The sequence below is a fragment of the Panthera uncia genome, chromosome B4 (genome assembly GCF_023721935.1).
Source record: "Panthera uncia isolate 11264 chromosome B4, Puncia_PCG_1.0, whole genome shotgun sequence".
NCBI lineage: Eukaryota > Metazoa > Chordata > Mammalia > Carnivora > Felidae > Panthera > Panthera uncia.
The window spans coordinates 52,315,693-52,330,458 of NC_064809.1; the positions used below are offsets into that span (position 1 = coordinate 52,315,693).

A 14,766-nucleotide genomic window follows, 5' to 3' on the forward strand; every position below is an offset into this window, starting at 1 on the left:
CGTGAGGTGGAGCTCGGGATATGGGTACACCCCAACCAATGAAAAGAAAAATGAAATAAAATCAGTTCTTAAATAATTAGAAACTCTTCTGCTTATTAGGATTGATTTAAGCTTATTTAATCCTGAAGCTACTTCAGGTCCTGATCATTCTTTCTGACACCATTGCTGGCTTTATAAAGGAGCCCAAGGTCCACTTCTGGTGAAATTTGTCAGATTTGAAGAATTATCAGGCTGCCCATGCTGGCTGAGATCTTTTGGGCTATTGGGGCCAGTTAGAGCTGGATAGGCATGGGGAGAACATATTGGTTCATACTTTGTGCTTACTCTACTGTCAATTTGACTGCCTTTTCCTTATAAGATGCCAAAGGTGAATTCAGAGAAGTCCTGGTCTTCAGAGAGTGCAAAGTAGTTAACGATTATGTAATCATTTTCTATTTGTGCTATAATCAATTGCCACAAACTTGGTGACTTCAAACCAACAATCAATTACCACAACAATGGTGACTTATTGGGTCAGAGCTTGGCCAGTCAGAAGTCTAAAGGGACTTGGCAGGACTCTCTTTCTGGTCTCTCACAAGACTGAAATCAAGTGTTTGCAAAGTGTTTGCCAGCCCGGACTCCTCTCTGAAGTCTCTAGAATCCACTTCTAAACTCATTTAGGTGGTTGGCAGAATGCAGTTCCTTGTGGTATAGGACTGAGGTCCCCCATTCCTTGCCAGCTGATGTCTGAGAGCCTTTCTCAGGGTCTTCAGGCAACTTCCTTCCTGTAGGCATTGCTTCTCTCACCGCTCGTCATCTTCAAACTGGTGATGTCACCTGATTCCTTCTTACACTTTGAGACTTTCTGACTTCTGCTGCATCCTTCTGTCTCCAGCTAGGAAAGTTCTCTCCTTTTAAGGGCTCATGTTATGATATTGGGCCCAGATAATCCAAGATGATCTCCCTACTTTAAGATCTTTAATTACATTTGAAAAATCTCTTGCCATGTAACTTAGCATATTTATAATTTTCTGGGGATGATGGGGTGGACTTCTTTGGGGGCTATAATTATGTCTTCTACAAATCATGAATAGGATGAGGAACACAGTGAAAATAAAGAAGGCATATGAACCACATGGTTATTCCACATGATGGAAGCTCATGCCCACAGTGAAACTTCGGGGAAGGTACAGAGATTTCCCATATACCCCTGCCCCCTGTACACTCAGCCTTCCCCATTACCAGTCTCACTATCAGAGTGGCACAGTTGTTACCATTAATGAACTTACCATTTATGGACCATTTATGAACACATCATAAATCACCCAAAGTCCATTATTTACCTTAGGATTCACTTGGTGTTGTACATTATAAGGGCTTGGACAAATGTATAATTACATGTATCTGTCCTTATGGTATCATACAGAGTATTTTCACTGCCTTAAAAATCCTCTGTGTTCTGCCTGTTCATCGCCGCCAGCCCTAACCTCTGCCCATCACTGGTCTTTCACTATCTTCATACTTTTATCTTTTCCAGAATGTCATATAGTTGGAATCATACAGTATGTAGCCTTTTCAGGTTGGTTTCTCTCACTTAGAAATAAGCATTTAAAGTTCCTCCATGTCTTTTCATGGCTGGATAGCTCATTTCTTTTTAGTACTGAATTCTATTCCACTGTCTGGATGGACCACAGTTTGTTTATTTACTTACCTGCTGAAGGACAAAATGATTACTTGCAAGTTTTAGCCTTTATGAATAAAGCTGTTAAAAATATCTGTGTTGCAGGTTTTTGAGTGGATGTAAGTTTTCAACTCTTTGAGTAAATACCAATAAGTGTGGTTGCTGGATCTTATGGGAAGAATATGTTTAGTTTTGTAAGATTCCACTAAACTGTTTTCCAAAGTGTGTGTACCATCTTATATTCCCACCAGCAATGAGTGAGAGTCCCTGTTGCTTTAAGTCCTTACCAGCATTTGGTGTTGTCAGTGTTCTGGAATCTGGCCGTTCTAAATGGCGTGTATTGGTGTCCTACTGCCACTTTAACTTGCATTTCCCTGATGACTAATGATGTGGAACATCTTTTCATATACTAATTTACCATCTTTATATCCTCTTTGATGAGGTGTCTTTTAAGGTCTATGGTCCATTTATTAATTGGACCCATTGCCTTTCTTTCTTGCACTTTTGGTTGGGAAAAAAAAAATAGTTGTTTGTCTTAATGAGAGTCTCCATTTTGGGTTTTGCTGATTGCACCTTTATAGTTTCATTTAGCATGTTCTTCTCTTCCTTGCATTTCTTCTTTTTTTCCCCACACATTTATTGATTTTTGAGAGAGCGCAAGCAGGGGAGGGGTAGAGAGAGTGTGGGACAGAAGATCTGAAGTGAGCTGTGTGCTGACAGCAGAAAGCCGGATGCACGGCCCAAACTCATGAACCATGAGATCATGACTTGAGCCAAAGTCGGAGGCTTAACCAACTGAGCCACCCAGGCATTCACTCCTCTCTTCCCTGCATTTCTTAAGAACTGATATTTAGATCTAAACTGAGGTTTGGTAAGATTTTTTTTGGACTAGGGAAGAGTGCTGTTTCAGAGGTGATATTTCAAGTTTCTAGAGTCCATTGAGATATTTAAAATAGCTCCATCTTTTTTGTATTGTTATTGATCGTTGGTGACCATTACCTAGATGCATTAATTCATTAGGGGTTTGAAAATTATGGTATTCTAGTTCTTTCATCCTTTTTTTGTTCATTATTTGGAATATTTCTATAGAGAAAAAAATGTCTTCACATTTTAATGATTCTAATGACTAGGAAAGACAGGATAAATGTAATTTTTCTCCTAAGTACCAGTTTTAGATGTATTGAAGTGGTTCCTTAGAAGCATCCAGAGTTTAACATGTTCTTTTTTTGGAGTGCTATGAATTCATGAATTTAAACATTCTATATATTTCAACCATTACAGTTACTTTTCTTAATGATGAAAATTTCCTAAAGTTGGTTAGTGGGAGCTTGTTCAAATTCGCCCATGAGTTACTGGGGCACAATCTAGTCTTCAAGGCCTCCCTGCTTTTTTGTATGACAGATATTCTGGGCTCATCTTATATTCTCAGACCTGGTAGTAATCACATATTGAGAAGCCATAATTCCTTTTTTATAGCATTTATAGACCCAATTCAGTGCTGGTTGCACTTATTGCTACTGGTTGATCATTGGTTTTAGACCTTTTCAGTGCAGAGAGCTAAGATATATATCACTCAGACTGAAAACTCCTGGTTCAAATATAGGACTACCAAGTTTTTCTTAACCTGGTTCATCTTAAATTATAAATGACATTTTAAGCCATGAGCCTGGATGAGGTGATTTGGGAGTATATGTAGATAGGGCAAAGAAGATATTCTAAGGACTGAACTGTGGAGTGCTGTGGCAATGAATATTAACAGGAAATGACCACTTAGCCAGGAGGAAAACAAAGAGAGTGTGGAGTTATAAAAACCGGGTGAAGAGAATGGATTAAAGAGAAGGACACAATCAATGGTATGCAATTCTGCTAATAGCTCAATGAAGATGAAGCCCAGAAACTGCTGAATTTATTAATATGAAGGCCTTTGATGTTATTTATGAAAGTAGTTGTGGTAGAGTTGTGGAGGCAAAAAAAAAAAAAAAAACAGAGTTGGTGGGACAAGAATTGGAGAAGAGGAATTTTAGGTAAGGAGTACAGATGAAAGCTTGGTCTTAGAAACATGGACCATACAACCATAGGAATAGAAGAGGAAACAAATCAGATGAATACAAATGCAGATGGAGAGTGAAGGTGGTGGGGGAAGAGTACAATATTTCTCTCCTGATTTCATCAGTGAGTTCCCTAAGCAAGGTCATCAGCTGATAATGAAAGTTGGGAAAGAAATGTTGAGGGTTTGAGAGAAGTCATTTGGAAGAAAGGGAAAGGGATTAGGTTATTAAAAGTTATGCTTAACAATGCCTCTAAGACCCAGTGAGGTCAGTGGTCATAAATTTAAGATAAGCCCTTATGTCATGTTAATGAGTTTTTCTTCAACTATTTAAAACAGTGTGGGTGTAAATACAGAGTAGAGAGAAATTTGAATTTAACCCAACTGTGGTTTGTCAAGGAAGAACAAATTGACCAATGGACAAAGGAAGTGATGTGCTGTGCAAGTGAGTGATTAAAACAGTTATATGAAACAACTCAGGTAAGGAGGGAAATGACAATATGAATGATATGGGTTAAGTTGTGTCCTCCCCACTAAAAACATATGTTGAAATCCTAATGTCCTGTATCAGTGAATGTGACCTTATTTGGAAATAGGGTCTTTGCAGATGTGATCAAGTTAAGATGGGCACTGGAATGGGTCCTCATTCACTATGACTGTCCTTTTCAGAATAGGAGAAGACAGAGACACATAAGAGACAATGGTCATGAGACAACAGAGGCAGAGATTAAAGTAATGAATCTACGATTCCAACAATTGTCAACAAACATTGACGGTAGAAGAGAAGGAAGAATCCCTTCTTTAGGTTTCAGAGGGAGCATGGCTCTGCTGACACCTTAGTTTTGGACTTTTAGCTTCCAAAACTGAGATAATAAAGTTCTGCAGTTGTAAGCTCCCCAGTTTGTGGGGGCTTTGTTAATGCAGCCCTAGAAAACTCATTCATTTATGGTTAATTTCACACCACAGCAGCAGAGGTGAGTGGTTATGGTAAAGTTTATATGGCCTGCAAAACCTAAAACACTTACTATTTGACCCTTTGCAGGAAAAGTTTGCTGATCTAAAATATGGAAGTAGGATATAGTCCAATGAAAGACTACATATGAGAAGTGCTGAATATTGTGTAAAGTAAGTAGTATGTACATTCAAAACTGTAACTTTAACTGTGGACTGAAGAGGTCAGAAAAGGAATCATGTTAGAGAGTGAACTTGAGTAAGCTGAGGATAGACCAAATTACACTCTCGGGAAAATTCCATTTGTTGGTGAGGAAACGTAGGCTCTTTGCACTTTGGGATAGTAAACACTGCTTCCCTTTGAATGCACTAATGGCCACACTGTTAAACACATTGAAAATACAAGACCTATTGCAATGCTTGCTCACTAGCAAAAGCTAGTTTGATTGCTAAAATAAAATATTTGGTCTTTCAGAATCTGAATGTACCATTGCCTCATTGTAAGATTTATCACTTTATTTGTATCCTTTTTTTTTTTTTCATTTGTAGTGAAATGTGCTTATAACCTTTGATTTTTGGTTAATGATCCTTACCATTGTGTGAACTGAAATTGTATATGTAATGATGATACTTTCTAGTCATTTATAACATTTTGTTATTTGGAATATACTTCTGAATAGCTCATATAATTTAATCTTTAAGAGACCCCCATGAATCTATTTTATTTTGAATAAAAATTCTGCTTCACAGAGGAAGAAGCTGAAATTCAGTAAAGTTTAGTGACCAGGTCAGAGTCACAGCCATTTAAGAATATGATGGATCTTGGATGATACCCGATAGCAAATTCTATTTATTACCATAACCAAATGCAAGCTGATATGGCTCAGAATCCTCCTAAAATGGTACTCTTGGAAAAAGAATTTATTGTAATTTGAGAATTTTTCAGTGCAAGGAGTTCTCTCTCCTTAGAATTTAGATAGCATAAACAAGTGGATGCTGAAAAATCCAATGTTGTTTTGTTTTTTTCTTTTTCTATTGGGTCCTTATAAATTGTGGATGTGAGCAACTGATCCTGTGTCTGAGAATTAACTCTTTCTAGAAAGAACTCTGCAGAGCCTTGATCCTGACCTGGTATGTGTTCCCTAAGATTCTAGAATCCCAGTGGGAAAAGAAACCACACAGAGATTTAGCCTATGAGCCTTTTTTTTTTTTTTTTTAAACAGAAGTATCCCAATGATGTCTCAAGGAGCAGCTGGCTTAAAAACTTCTTGGAAGGAGAAGGAGGGATCTTTGTTACAGACTTCCGCCCCTCCTCCTGCTTCTGTTCCCTTCCCCTCTGCCCCCTGCAGAGTTTTGTTTCTGGGAATCAGCAAGTAAGATCACAAGTGGTCTTTTCTCTTTTCACTCTCTCCCATACAGAAAGCTTTATCACGTGTGGCCTTAAACTTGCAGCAAATTGCAAAGAAATGGCTCAAAAGCTTCAGCTCTCTCTGTGCCCTGGGAGCTGAGATGCACGTCAGTGGCTTTGCCAGCGTGGCCTGTTCTCTGCAGACTGCCAGAGAAAAGAGGCCAGGAGGAAAGAGGAAACAGTCGAAATTGCCCAGGGGTGAGACCATGCCCTTCATCTTTTCTTTCCCCTAATTTGCTCTGTCTGTGTCCATCCAGGCTCTCCCCACCTGGCAGAACTGCTCAGAGCTGCTGTAGAATTCACCCCAGTTTCCTCTTTCAGTCTGTGGAGTGGGGTCCAGCCTCTTGCTGAGCAAGTTGAGAGGAATTGGCTGTCTTTGATCTCCACCTCCAGGTAAGATTTAGTTCTCTGCTTTTGTATTTTGTGACTATCACACCAGATTCTCATAGGAGAGCAGCTAATAAACCCTTCAGTTCTGCACTACAAGTATCTTATCCATACACACCATTAAAATTGGGCCCTTGTCAGGTTAATAGAAATAGGAAAGGACACAGGTTAAAGTCAGATCAACTCAGATCTGGGTTCAAATTTTGACTCTGATGCTTATTGGTTGGGTAGTTCTTGACAAGTCACTTAACAGCTCTGAGTTGTATAATTTTCTATAAAATGGGAATTCTAATGCTAACCTTGCTGAGTTGTTTTAAGGATCAGCCAAAAGTATATAATTCACCTGGCATATAAATAGTACTTGTTAAATCTGAATCTGACACAAACAATTACTTGCATTAGGGGGCTTAGCTTTCTTAACAACTCACAGTTCGTATTAGCAAGTACCATGAGATTATTTGGTGTCCAGAAGACAAGCTAGTCCAGAGGGTTTCCTCATGAGAGTAAAAGAAGAGGGTGTTGGGGGTTGCTCTCTGACTTTCTCTCTGGCAGTCTTTGGAGTTTGACTGTGGATGGAATCTATGTCACAGGATTAGGGCACAGAGCTTCAGGGCTTCTATGTGATCCAATTACACCTTTTCAGGCCATCTATGCTCTTTCAAGACCAGAAGATTCATTTTCAAACTCATGAACAGAGAATTCTGTCGTGTTTTTTTTTTTTTAAGTGAAAAAAATGAAAAGCGATTGGCTTCTTTTTCTTTGGCCTCCAGAGTAAGATCTACTCCAACCCAGGATGTTGGATGAAAACTTTGCCATAACTCTTTTCCTGGAGGAATCTGTTCAAGTGGTGGAAGAACAATTAAGGATTTGCCAAATGCAAATCCTTCTAAATAGTTGTGTGCCTTTGCTCTACTGCTGCAACTGCAAATGAATAGAGAGAGGGAGAAAATCTGGAGGATCTTTCCATTCATGTCCTTGAGCTTTCCTTCTTCTTCTCACACAGGAATGAAGAGCTCAATACTCATAAACATGGTGTCCTTGAAACAGACTATTCTTGAGGTGATATGCAAATTAGCCATCAAGATGAAATGACATTTTCAGTGAAAATGTCCAGTGCCAGTGTTTTAAGCTGAATCCTATTTTGCCCTAACACAACATCAACTAAGATGACTATAGTTTTCTTATTTTTGTCATTACTTCTAGATTAGAGTGATTTTTGTGTCAACACTCCCAAATATAAGAAGACAGTGTGTTTTGGTGTCTCAAGATTTTAATATTGTTTGCAACATGATTGTTTTTCTCTTTAACATTAGTATTCTAGATGTAACCTTTAAATCTTTTAAAGATAGATTTATTATAAGTGATAGTATATTTAATTATTAAAGAATTTGTTCTGGTCCATTGGCTTTATTATAACTAGCCAGAAATAATATATTGAAGCTCTGAAACAGTAGGCCAATTTGAATTAAATTTAAATTTTTTCTGGTATATATTTCTTGCTTGGTGATATTTTTACATCTTTAATGTTTAAAATATTTTTGTATGTTCATTATAGAAACATTAGGAAATATGAAACACAAAACATTTTTAAAACATTGCCTACAGTGTCACCAACCAGAAATAATGTGTTAACTTTTTCTTTATATCTAGACTTCCTGAAACTTCGTTTCTATGCATATACACATGTGAAAATGTATGCTTCTGTTGTAAAATAGCGTATTATGTATATTGTTTTATACCATGAAGTTTTAAAATCAGCTCTATAATAAAAATATTCTATATAGCTGTATTTTCTTCTTTACACTAATTTCTAAAGGCTTCAAAAGATTTCCTTGCATAAATAGACCATAATTTGTTAGACATTTAGGTCATTTAGATGTTTTGACTTATTATTATTATTATTATTATTATTATTATTATTGGCAGTGTGTCTCCAGCAATTTAATGAAGGTACAGGTACTCAGTAGTCTTTTAGCAGAGAAACCTATGCAACATTGGATAACCCAATGTTTCTCAGACTCCTTTTTCATTGTTCTGACAAAACATTGTTCTGGAAACCTAGTTTCAGTGACTCAGTGGACATAAGAAGTTGGCCTTGGGTATCAGAACATGGTAAAGAAGAATCTCTATGTCCTTAGTTTCTTAGAAGTTGTGGTTTTTTTTTAAATCAGAAATGGATGTTAAATTTTATCACCTGGTGTTTGGCATCTACTGAAACTTTATTATTTTTTTATTTTTATTTTTTTCAGCTTTCTTGAGATGTGACTGACAAAAATTGTCTAAATTTATGATGTACAATGTGATGTTTTGATATTCATTATAACACGTAACATTATAAATGTATACATTCATTAATGTAATGATTTGGTAAATAAAATTCCTAATATGAATTGTTACATTTGTAAACTAGATCCTAATTACAGAATATAAATTAATTTGGATTTACTAGTGTTTTATTTAAAATTTTAGCATCTCTAAGTTTCACCTGAAGTGTTTTTTTTTTCCTTGTGCTATCTAAATGAGATTTTGCTCAATATAACTCTGACATTTTTAAATGAATAGAGATTTTTATCATCTGTTTTAATTACCTAATATTTTCTCTTTGAAGGGTATCCCTTACTAAAGTACTCCTTAATATTTTTGTTTAAGGGATCTGTCCTTAGTATTTTTGCTTAGAGGATAGTTTCAGGGTATTTTTGTTAATGGTTCCCTTGGCTATTTTTCTTTTCTCGGCTGTATCAGTACAGGTAATTAATATTTGCCAGAAAGGTATCTATTTGGTCAAGACTTTGAAGTTATTTCTATATATTGTGCATAATTTCTATGTTTTATACTTATAAACATCTATGTATAGAGCTCACTGATATTGTATTCTTGGGTCTTTGTCTTTTTTTTTTTTTAATCTTTATTTATTTTTGAGAGAGAGAGCATGAGCAGGGGAGGGGCAGAGAGACAGGGAGACACAGAATCTGAAGCAGGCTCCAGGCTCTGAGCTGTCAACACAGAGCCCAACATGGGGCTCGAATTCAAGAACTGCCATATCATGACCTGAGCTGAAGTGGGATGCTTAGCTTAACCACTGAGCCACCCAGGCACCCCAATGGGTCTTTGTCTTTTGATCTTGCTTAGTATTATCTGCTCTTTGTTTAGTTCTTTGGTTTTTAACTTTTTTCTGTTTCAATTTTCCTTGCCCATTTCTTAAAAGTTAAATTTACATATCAAATAATCTAAAAATCAAATAATCTAAAAATCTAATACTAAAAAAAAAAAAAGAAAGAAAGAAACAGGCCCTTGCTTTACCCTTCTCAACTCATATCTCACTCCCTAGAGGAATCCCCTCCAGTTTTAATTGTTCAGGTCTTACTTTTGATATTTAATTCCATATTTCAAAATAAATTCTTGATTTTTCAGTTTTGAGAAATTATCTATGAATTCAAACTGTGAAGGATGAGGTTTAGGAAACACAGAATAAGTATTACATAAAGTCAAGGTAATATATTCATAGGCAGAATAAGCCTAAATTTCTAAGTACATTAAATTTCACTCCTAATGTTATTCCTTTAATTAGTTTTATGAGAATATGCAAGATTTCTATTAACATACAAATGCATCATTAGGGTGATCCAGAAGTTATTTTGTTTTTTCAATCTCTTCACTTAATTTATTTTTTCAGGCAGGTATTAAGCCATGCAGAATCCTAAAAAAGTAAATACGGATATGAATAGGAGAAAATAGGTTCAGAGCATGTGAAACTGTCCAGGGCTTGGTAAGGACAGGAGGATGGAAAATTAAACATAGGAAGGGAGGCCATCTTTTTTTAAGGCACTAAAGTAACTTTTGCCTGAATTAAATGTAAGCCTGAGGCACAAATCATGCTGCTTCCTTGTGTGTCAAACTAAAATGATACATAAATTGGTCCTCTTCTCTTTTTTGCCATATTTTAAACCTTACTTTGGATGCTGCAGACCTATAGGAATAACAGTGTGCTATAGGGACCTATAAGGGGCATCAATCTTTTCTACCCGTTCTGTTAAGATAGATTAAAAGGCTTTAATGACTTAATTTTAATGAATCAATATTCAAATGGTTGAATTCCTCTTCCTTTCCTGCTTGCTTCTAGTTTAAGCTGCCAAGACCACAAAGTTTGCAAAATTCTGCCTCGTTATTTATTCCAAAGACAACATTTAAATTTATTCTTTGCCATAATGAGGCTTAAGCTGGAGGGATTGAGAAAGAATGTTGGCTACAGAGCCCTGATAGCTGGATTAGTTAATCAAATATACTGGTCAATTTTAATTGAAAAATTTTGCCAACTTACTGTGGTAAAATAAGGTAGCTTATATCAAACTATGTCTCCAGAATTGTGATCTGTGAAATAAAAACATTATTTAATAAACAGTGGATTTGAATTTTTGTTTTGTTTTGTTTTTTTACTGTCAGAAGCAACCTTGACAGGATCAGAGTCAAGGAATATTTTCATAATGGACACTTCATCCAAAGAAAATATCCAGTTATTCTGCAAAAGTTCAATGCAACCTGTCGGGCGACCTTCCTTAACAACAGAATATTCTTCCTCAAAGGAGAAACAACAGTGCTGTGGTGAACTGAAGGTAACAAGCAGTTCAACAGTAAACAACAAATAACCCTATGTAGTGAACTAAAGAGTAACAAAGAATTAGGCGGGGGGGGGGGGGGGTTGGGGGGAATTATTTGGTGGAGTCCATGTTTTTGACTCTCCATCCAGATGTTTGCTACACAATTTTATAATTCATGTTTCTAGCAATTACATATTTTCCATATGTAGTTAGAAGCAAGAATTTTTTTTTCCTTTTTAAAAAGCGATCTTAGATGCAACTTATTGAAACCACACTTTATCAGGCAGTGAAAGCAGTCTCTCTCTACCATGTACGTTGTTACTGCATATTACTTTCAGGCCCCATTTGAATGCCCCTCCTAAACTGAAATGAGAGAGAAGAAACTAATGTTTATTCAATTTCTACCATGTACCAGATATTATGCTAAGTACAGTGATAGCATTTAATCTATGAAATGTCCATCTATTCCTATTTTGTAAATGAAAATTTTGAACTTTCCTTGCTGCACAGTAAGGGGTAGCATTGCTTTTTTTTTTTTTTTTTTTTTAACGTTTTATTTATTTTTGAGACAGGGAGAGACAGAGCATGAACAGGGGAGGGTCAGAGAGAGGGAGACACAGAATCTGAAACAGGCTCCAGGCTCTGAGCTGTCAGCACAGAGCCCGACGTGGGGCTCGAACTCATGGACTGAGAGATCATGACCTGAGCTGAAGTCAGCCGCTTAACCGACTGAGCCACCCAGGCACCCCTAGCGTTGCTTTTTAAATGGTGCTCAGTGTGACTCCCAAGTTCCTGTTCTTTCTTTGTACCAAACATTCGCTTAGCAAATATATGTGTGTGTTTTCATACAAATGCTCATCTATTCTATGGATATTCCATCACAGACTCAGGTCTGGCAAAATACATAAGCCAGCTATTAAAAAAACATTCATTTGAGAATGAATTTAACTTGAATATGAACTCAAGCACAAGGATAGTAGTTGTACTTTTTTTGGTCTTCTATGTTCCTGCTATGACTGTGAAACAGTCATGAGTACTAGACTTGATAAGATGTTAAGTGTTTGATTTATATCCTTGTTTTATTTTCTTACCTATGTATGGTTCCTTCCACTCTTTGCTTCACCATACGGTGGATCTTTTTTCCAAAGCCAAGACTCCTTCAAGTATTCCTGAGGGGAAGGGGTGGAAAGAAGGGAAAAAGCAGAATTCAATATAAATTCTGAATGAAATATATTTCAGAATTTGTATTTTTAGGAATCTGCATGAGCTTGAGGCTGAAGAAAGCCTGTACCCATCCTTGAGAGAAATCTTCAGTGATAACAAGCTTGTTAGATTGTTCTTGGTTTGCATTCTTGTTTGTCTGTTTGTTTAGTAAGTTTCCACATGTATGTCAAGCTAGAGTCAGACTAAGTGTGACTTGTCATATTTTCCAGGTATTTTTGGGTGCCTTGTCTTTCGTTTACTTTGCCAAAGCATTGGCAGAAGGCTATCTGAAGAGCACCATCACTCAGATAGAGAGAAGGTTTGATATCCCCTCTTCACTGGTGGGAGTTATTGATGGTAGTTTTGAAATTGGTAGGTATTGCAGATACATGGCTTTACTTTTAAGTACAAGGTCTTCTAGGCGTTACTAAATGACATCCTCACTGCATTCTGTTGTTGCTAGGATCAGACTCTCTCTGTAAATTCATGTTTAGACAGAATTTACTAGGACCTGTTACAGTGGAGGCCAGGTGTTCACTATTATATGACACACAATTCAGTTTCCAATCAGAGTGAGAGACTTTCCTAGAGGAGAGGGTGAGATGCTATTGGGATTTTGAGTTAAAAATATTCAGGAACTGTCTTTACAGAAGAGTTCTATATCCTGAAAGCCCTGTGATTCAAAATTTGGAAGAATTCACATGGGTTGTACAAATCTTTATTGTAATGATTTAAGAAGTGAAACCATAAAAGAAGTTTTCTGCCCAGTGACCTAGAAAAAAATCCTATTAACGAGAACAGTAGAGCAAAGCAGGCAAGAAAACTTCTACTCTCATGTGTCTTTGGGTAGCATTTGACTATCGACTTCCTCTTGGCACTTGAAAAGACCAAATGATTTTAGTCACTGTGTTGGAAGTACTTTAAAGAGTATAATTCCACCTAGAGCTTCCTGAATTGATAAGGTACAAGGCTGTAATTCTTTGTTAAAATAAAGAATTAGGGTCCTTACTACCTTGGGACTCAGATATATACTTTATGTAGTAAAAGCTCTAATGGCTCCAGTTTCAGCTCATGTGAACGTATAGAAATGTGAGGAAATATTTTTCAACTCTTCAACAATGACTTTTTTAGTTCATCCTGTATATTTCTGTTCTTACTCTGAATATCACAAAACTAATTAAAAGAATGAAAAGGTAACCTTTTACCTTCAGGGTTTTCTTCCCAAATCCTTCTTTCATCATCCTACCAAAAAAATGGGAATGCTTAGGTCAGTACTAATCAAATGTTAACGTACATCCGAATAACTGGGCAACCTGGTGAAAATGCTGATGCTGAGTCTGTAGAAATTGGAATAAGACTCTGCCTTTCTAACAGGCTCCCATATCACATGAAGCTGTTATTCAATGGGCCATACTTTCTGTAGCCAGTGTTTGAAACATCTGATCATATCACTCCCTTGAGTAAATTCTGTAGATAGACCTAGATAGTTGATGTAGTACTTGATGCCTGTCCTGTCTATAGCCCTAAACTGAATGAAGGGCCATGGAGAGTCAAGATAAGGATGACACACATAATCACAGGAAGAAATGAGTATAAAGAGGCAACTAGTTCTAATTGAAAGAACAAATCACACAAAAAGAAGAAGGAATGAACAGATAGAAAATTATATATCAAGTGGTGCTTCTTGCTCACTCTAGATTATAGTATAAAAACATTTTAGAGCTGAAGAGACTTAGAATATGGTCCAAACTTTTTCTTAAGTCCCCAGGTCCTAATGCAACTTGAGAGAGCCTATATTTGATACAGACTACTAACGTTTCACAGGAAGTGACAAAGGACCCTGAGAATAAATTGATATTAATTCTTTCAGACTATTCTAAGGATAGAAGCTGTTTATTGAATTAGATACAGTAAAATGCTTTGAAATCCTCTCACTTCCATTGCAAACCTTTATTCCAAAACATCACTAGGTTTTCTCCAGTTGTTTGCAATCCACAGTTTTTCAGAAAAGTGGGTTTCCTGACCATAATCCTAATTTATTCCTCTTGCCTCTCTCCACATTCCTTCCTTCCAGGATTCTGGATGCACTATCACCGTTGTCTCTAGCTCCCATTTCTTCTTTTTTCCAGAACAATCTCATTTATCCTTTGACATCAGTTGGCATTATTATCTAATGTCCACACACCAGGCACTCAGTTTTTCCCAAGTAAAGTATTTTTTCAAACCAAAGTCTTTCTCCAGCAGTAGCAGAGTTGCCAAGAAAATAAAATGTTTTCTATATTATCACTTCCTAATATTTCCAGATACTCTTTCTTTCAAAAGTTTTCCCATATATTCTTATAAATATTTAAAAGTTTTGCTTTTCATATTTTAGTATTTAATCAACTTCATGTAGACATTATAAAAACTTTGTTTTTTAGAGTAGTTTTGGATTCACAGCAAAATTAAGTGGCAGGTACAGAGATTTCTCATATATACCCTACTCCTACCTATACAAAGCCTCCTCCATGAAGAC

At 36.5% G+C, this 14,766-nt stretch overlaps 1 protein-coding gene across 1 annotated transcript in view; it reads left to right on the top strand.

Annotated features, from left to right (window-relative positions):
* The first annotated feature begins 1,464 nt into the window (after nucleotides 1-1,464).
* The window catches only part of SLCO1C1 (solute carrier organic anion transporter family member 1C1), a 72,425-nt gene continuing 59,123 nt past the window's right edge, over nucleotides 1,465-14,766 (top strand). Inside the window, exons 1-3 of the mRNA XM_049627159.1 lie at nucleotides 1,465-6,459; nucleotides 10,894-11,063; nucleotides 12,482-12,623. Of these exons, the coding sequence (XP_049483116.1) occupies nucleotides 10,935-11,063; nucleotides 12,482-12,623 (271 nt within the window). The 5' untranslated portion in view covers nucleotides 1,465-6,459; nucleotides 10,894-10,934. The remainder of the gene's footprint in view (nucleotides 6,460-10,893; nucleotides 11,064-12,481; nucleotides 12,624-14,766) is intronic.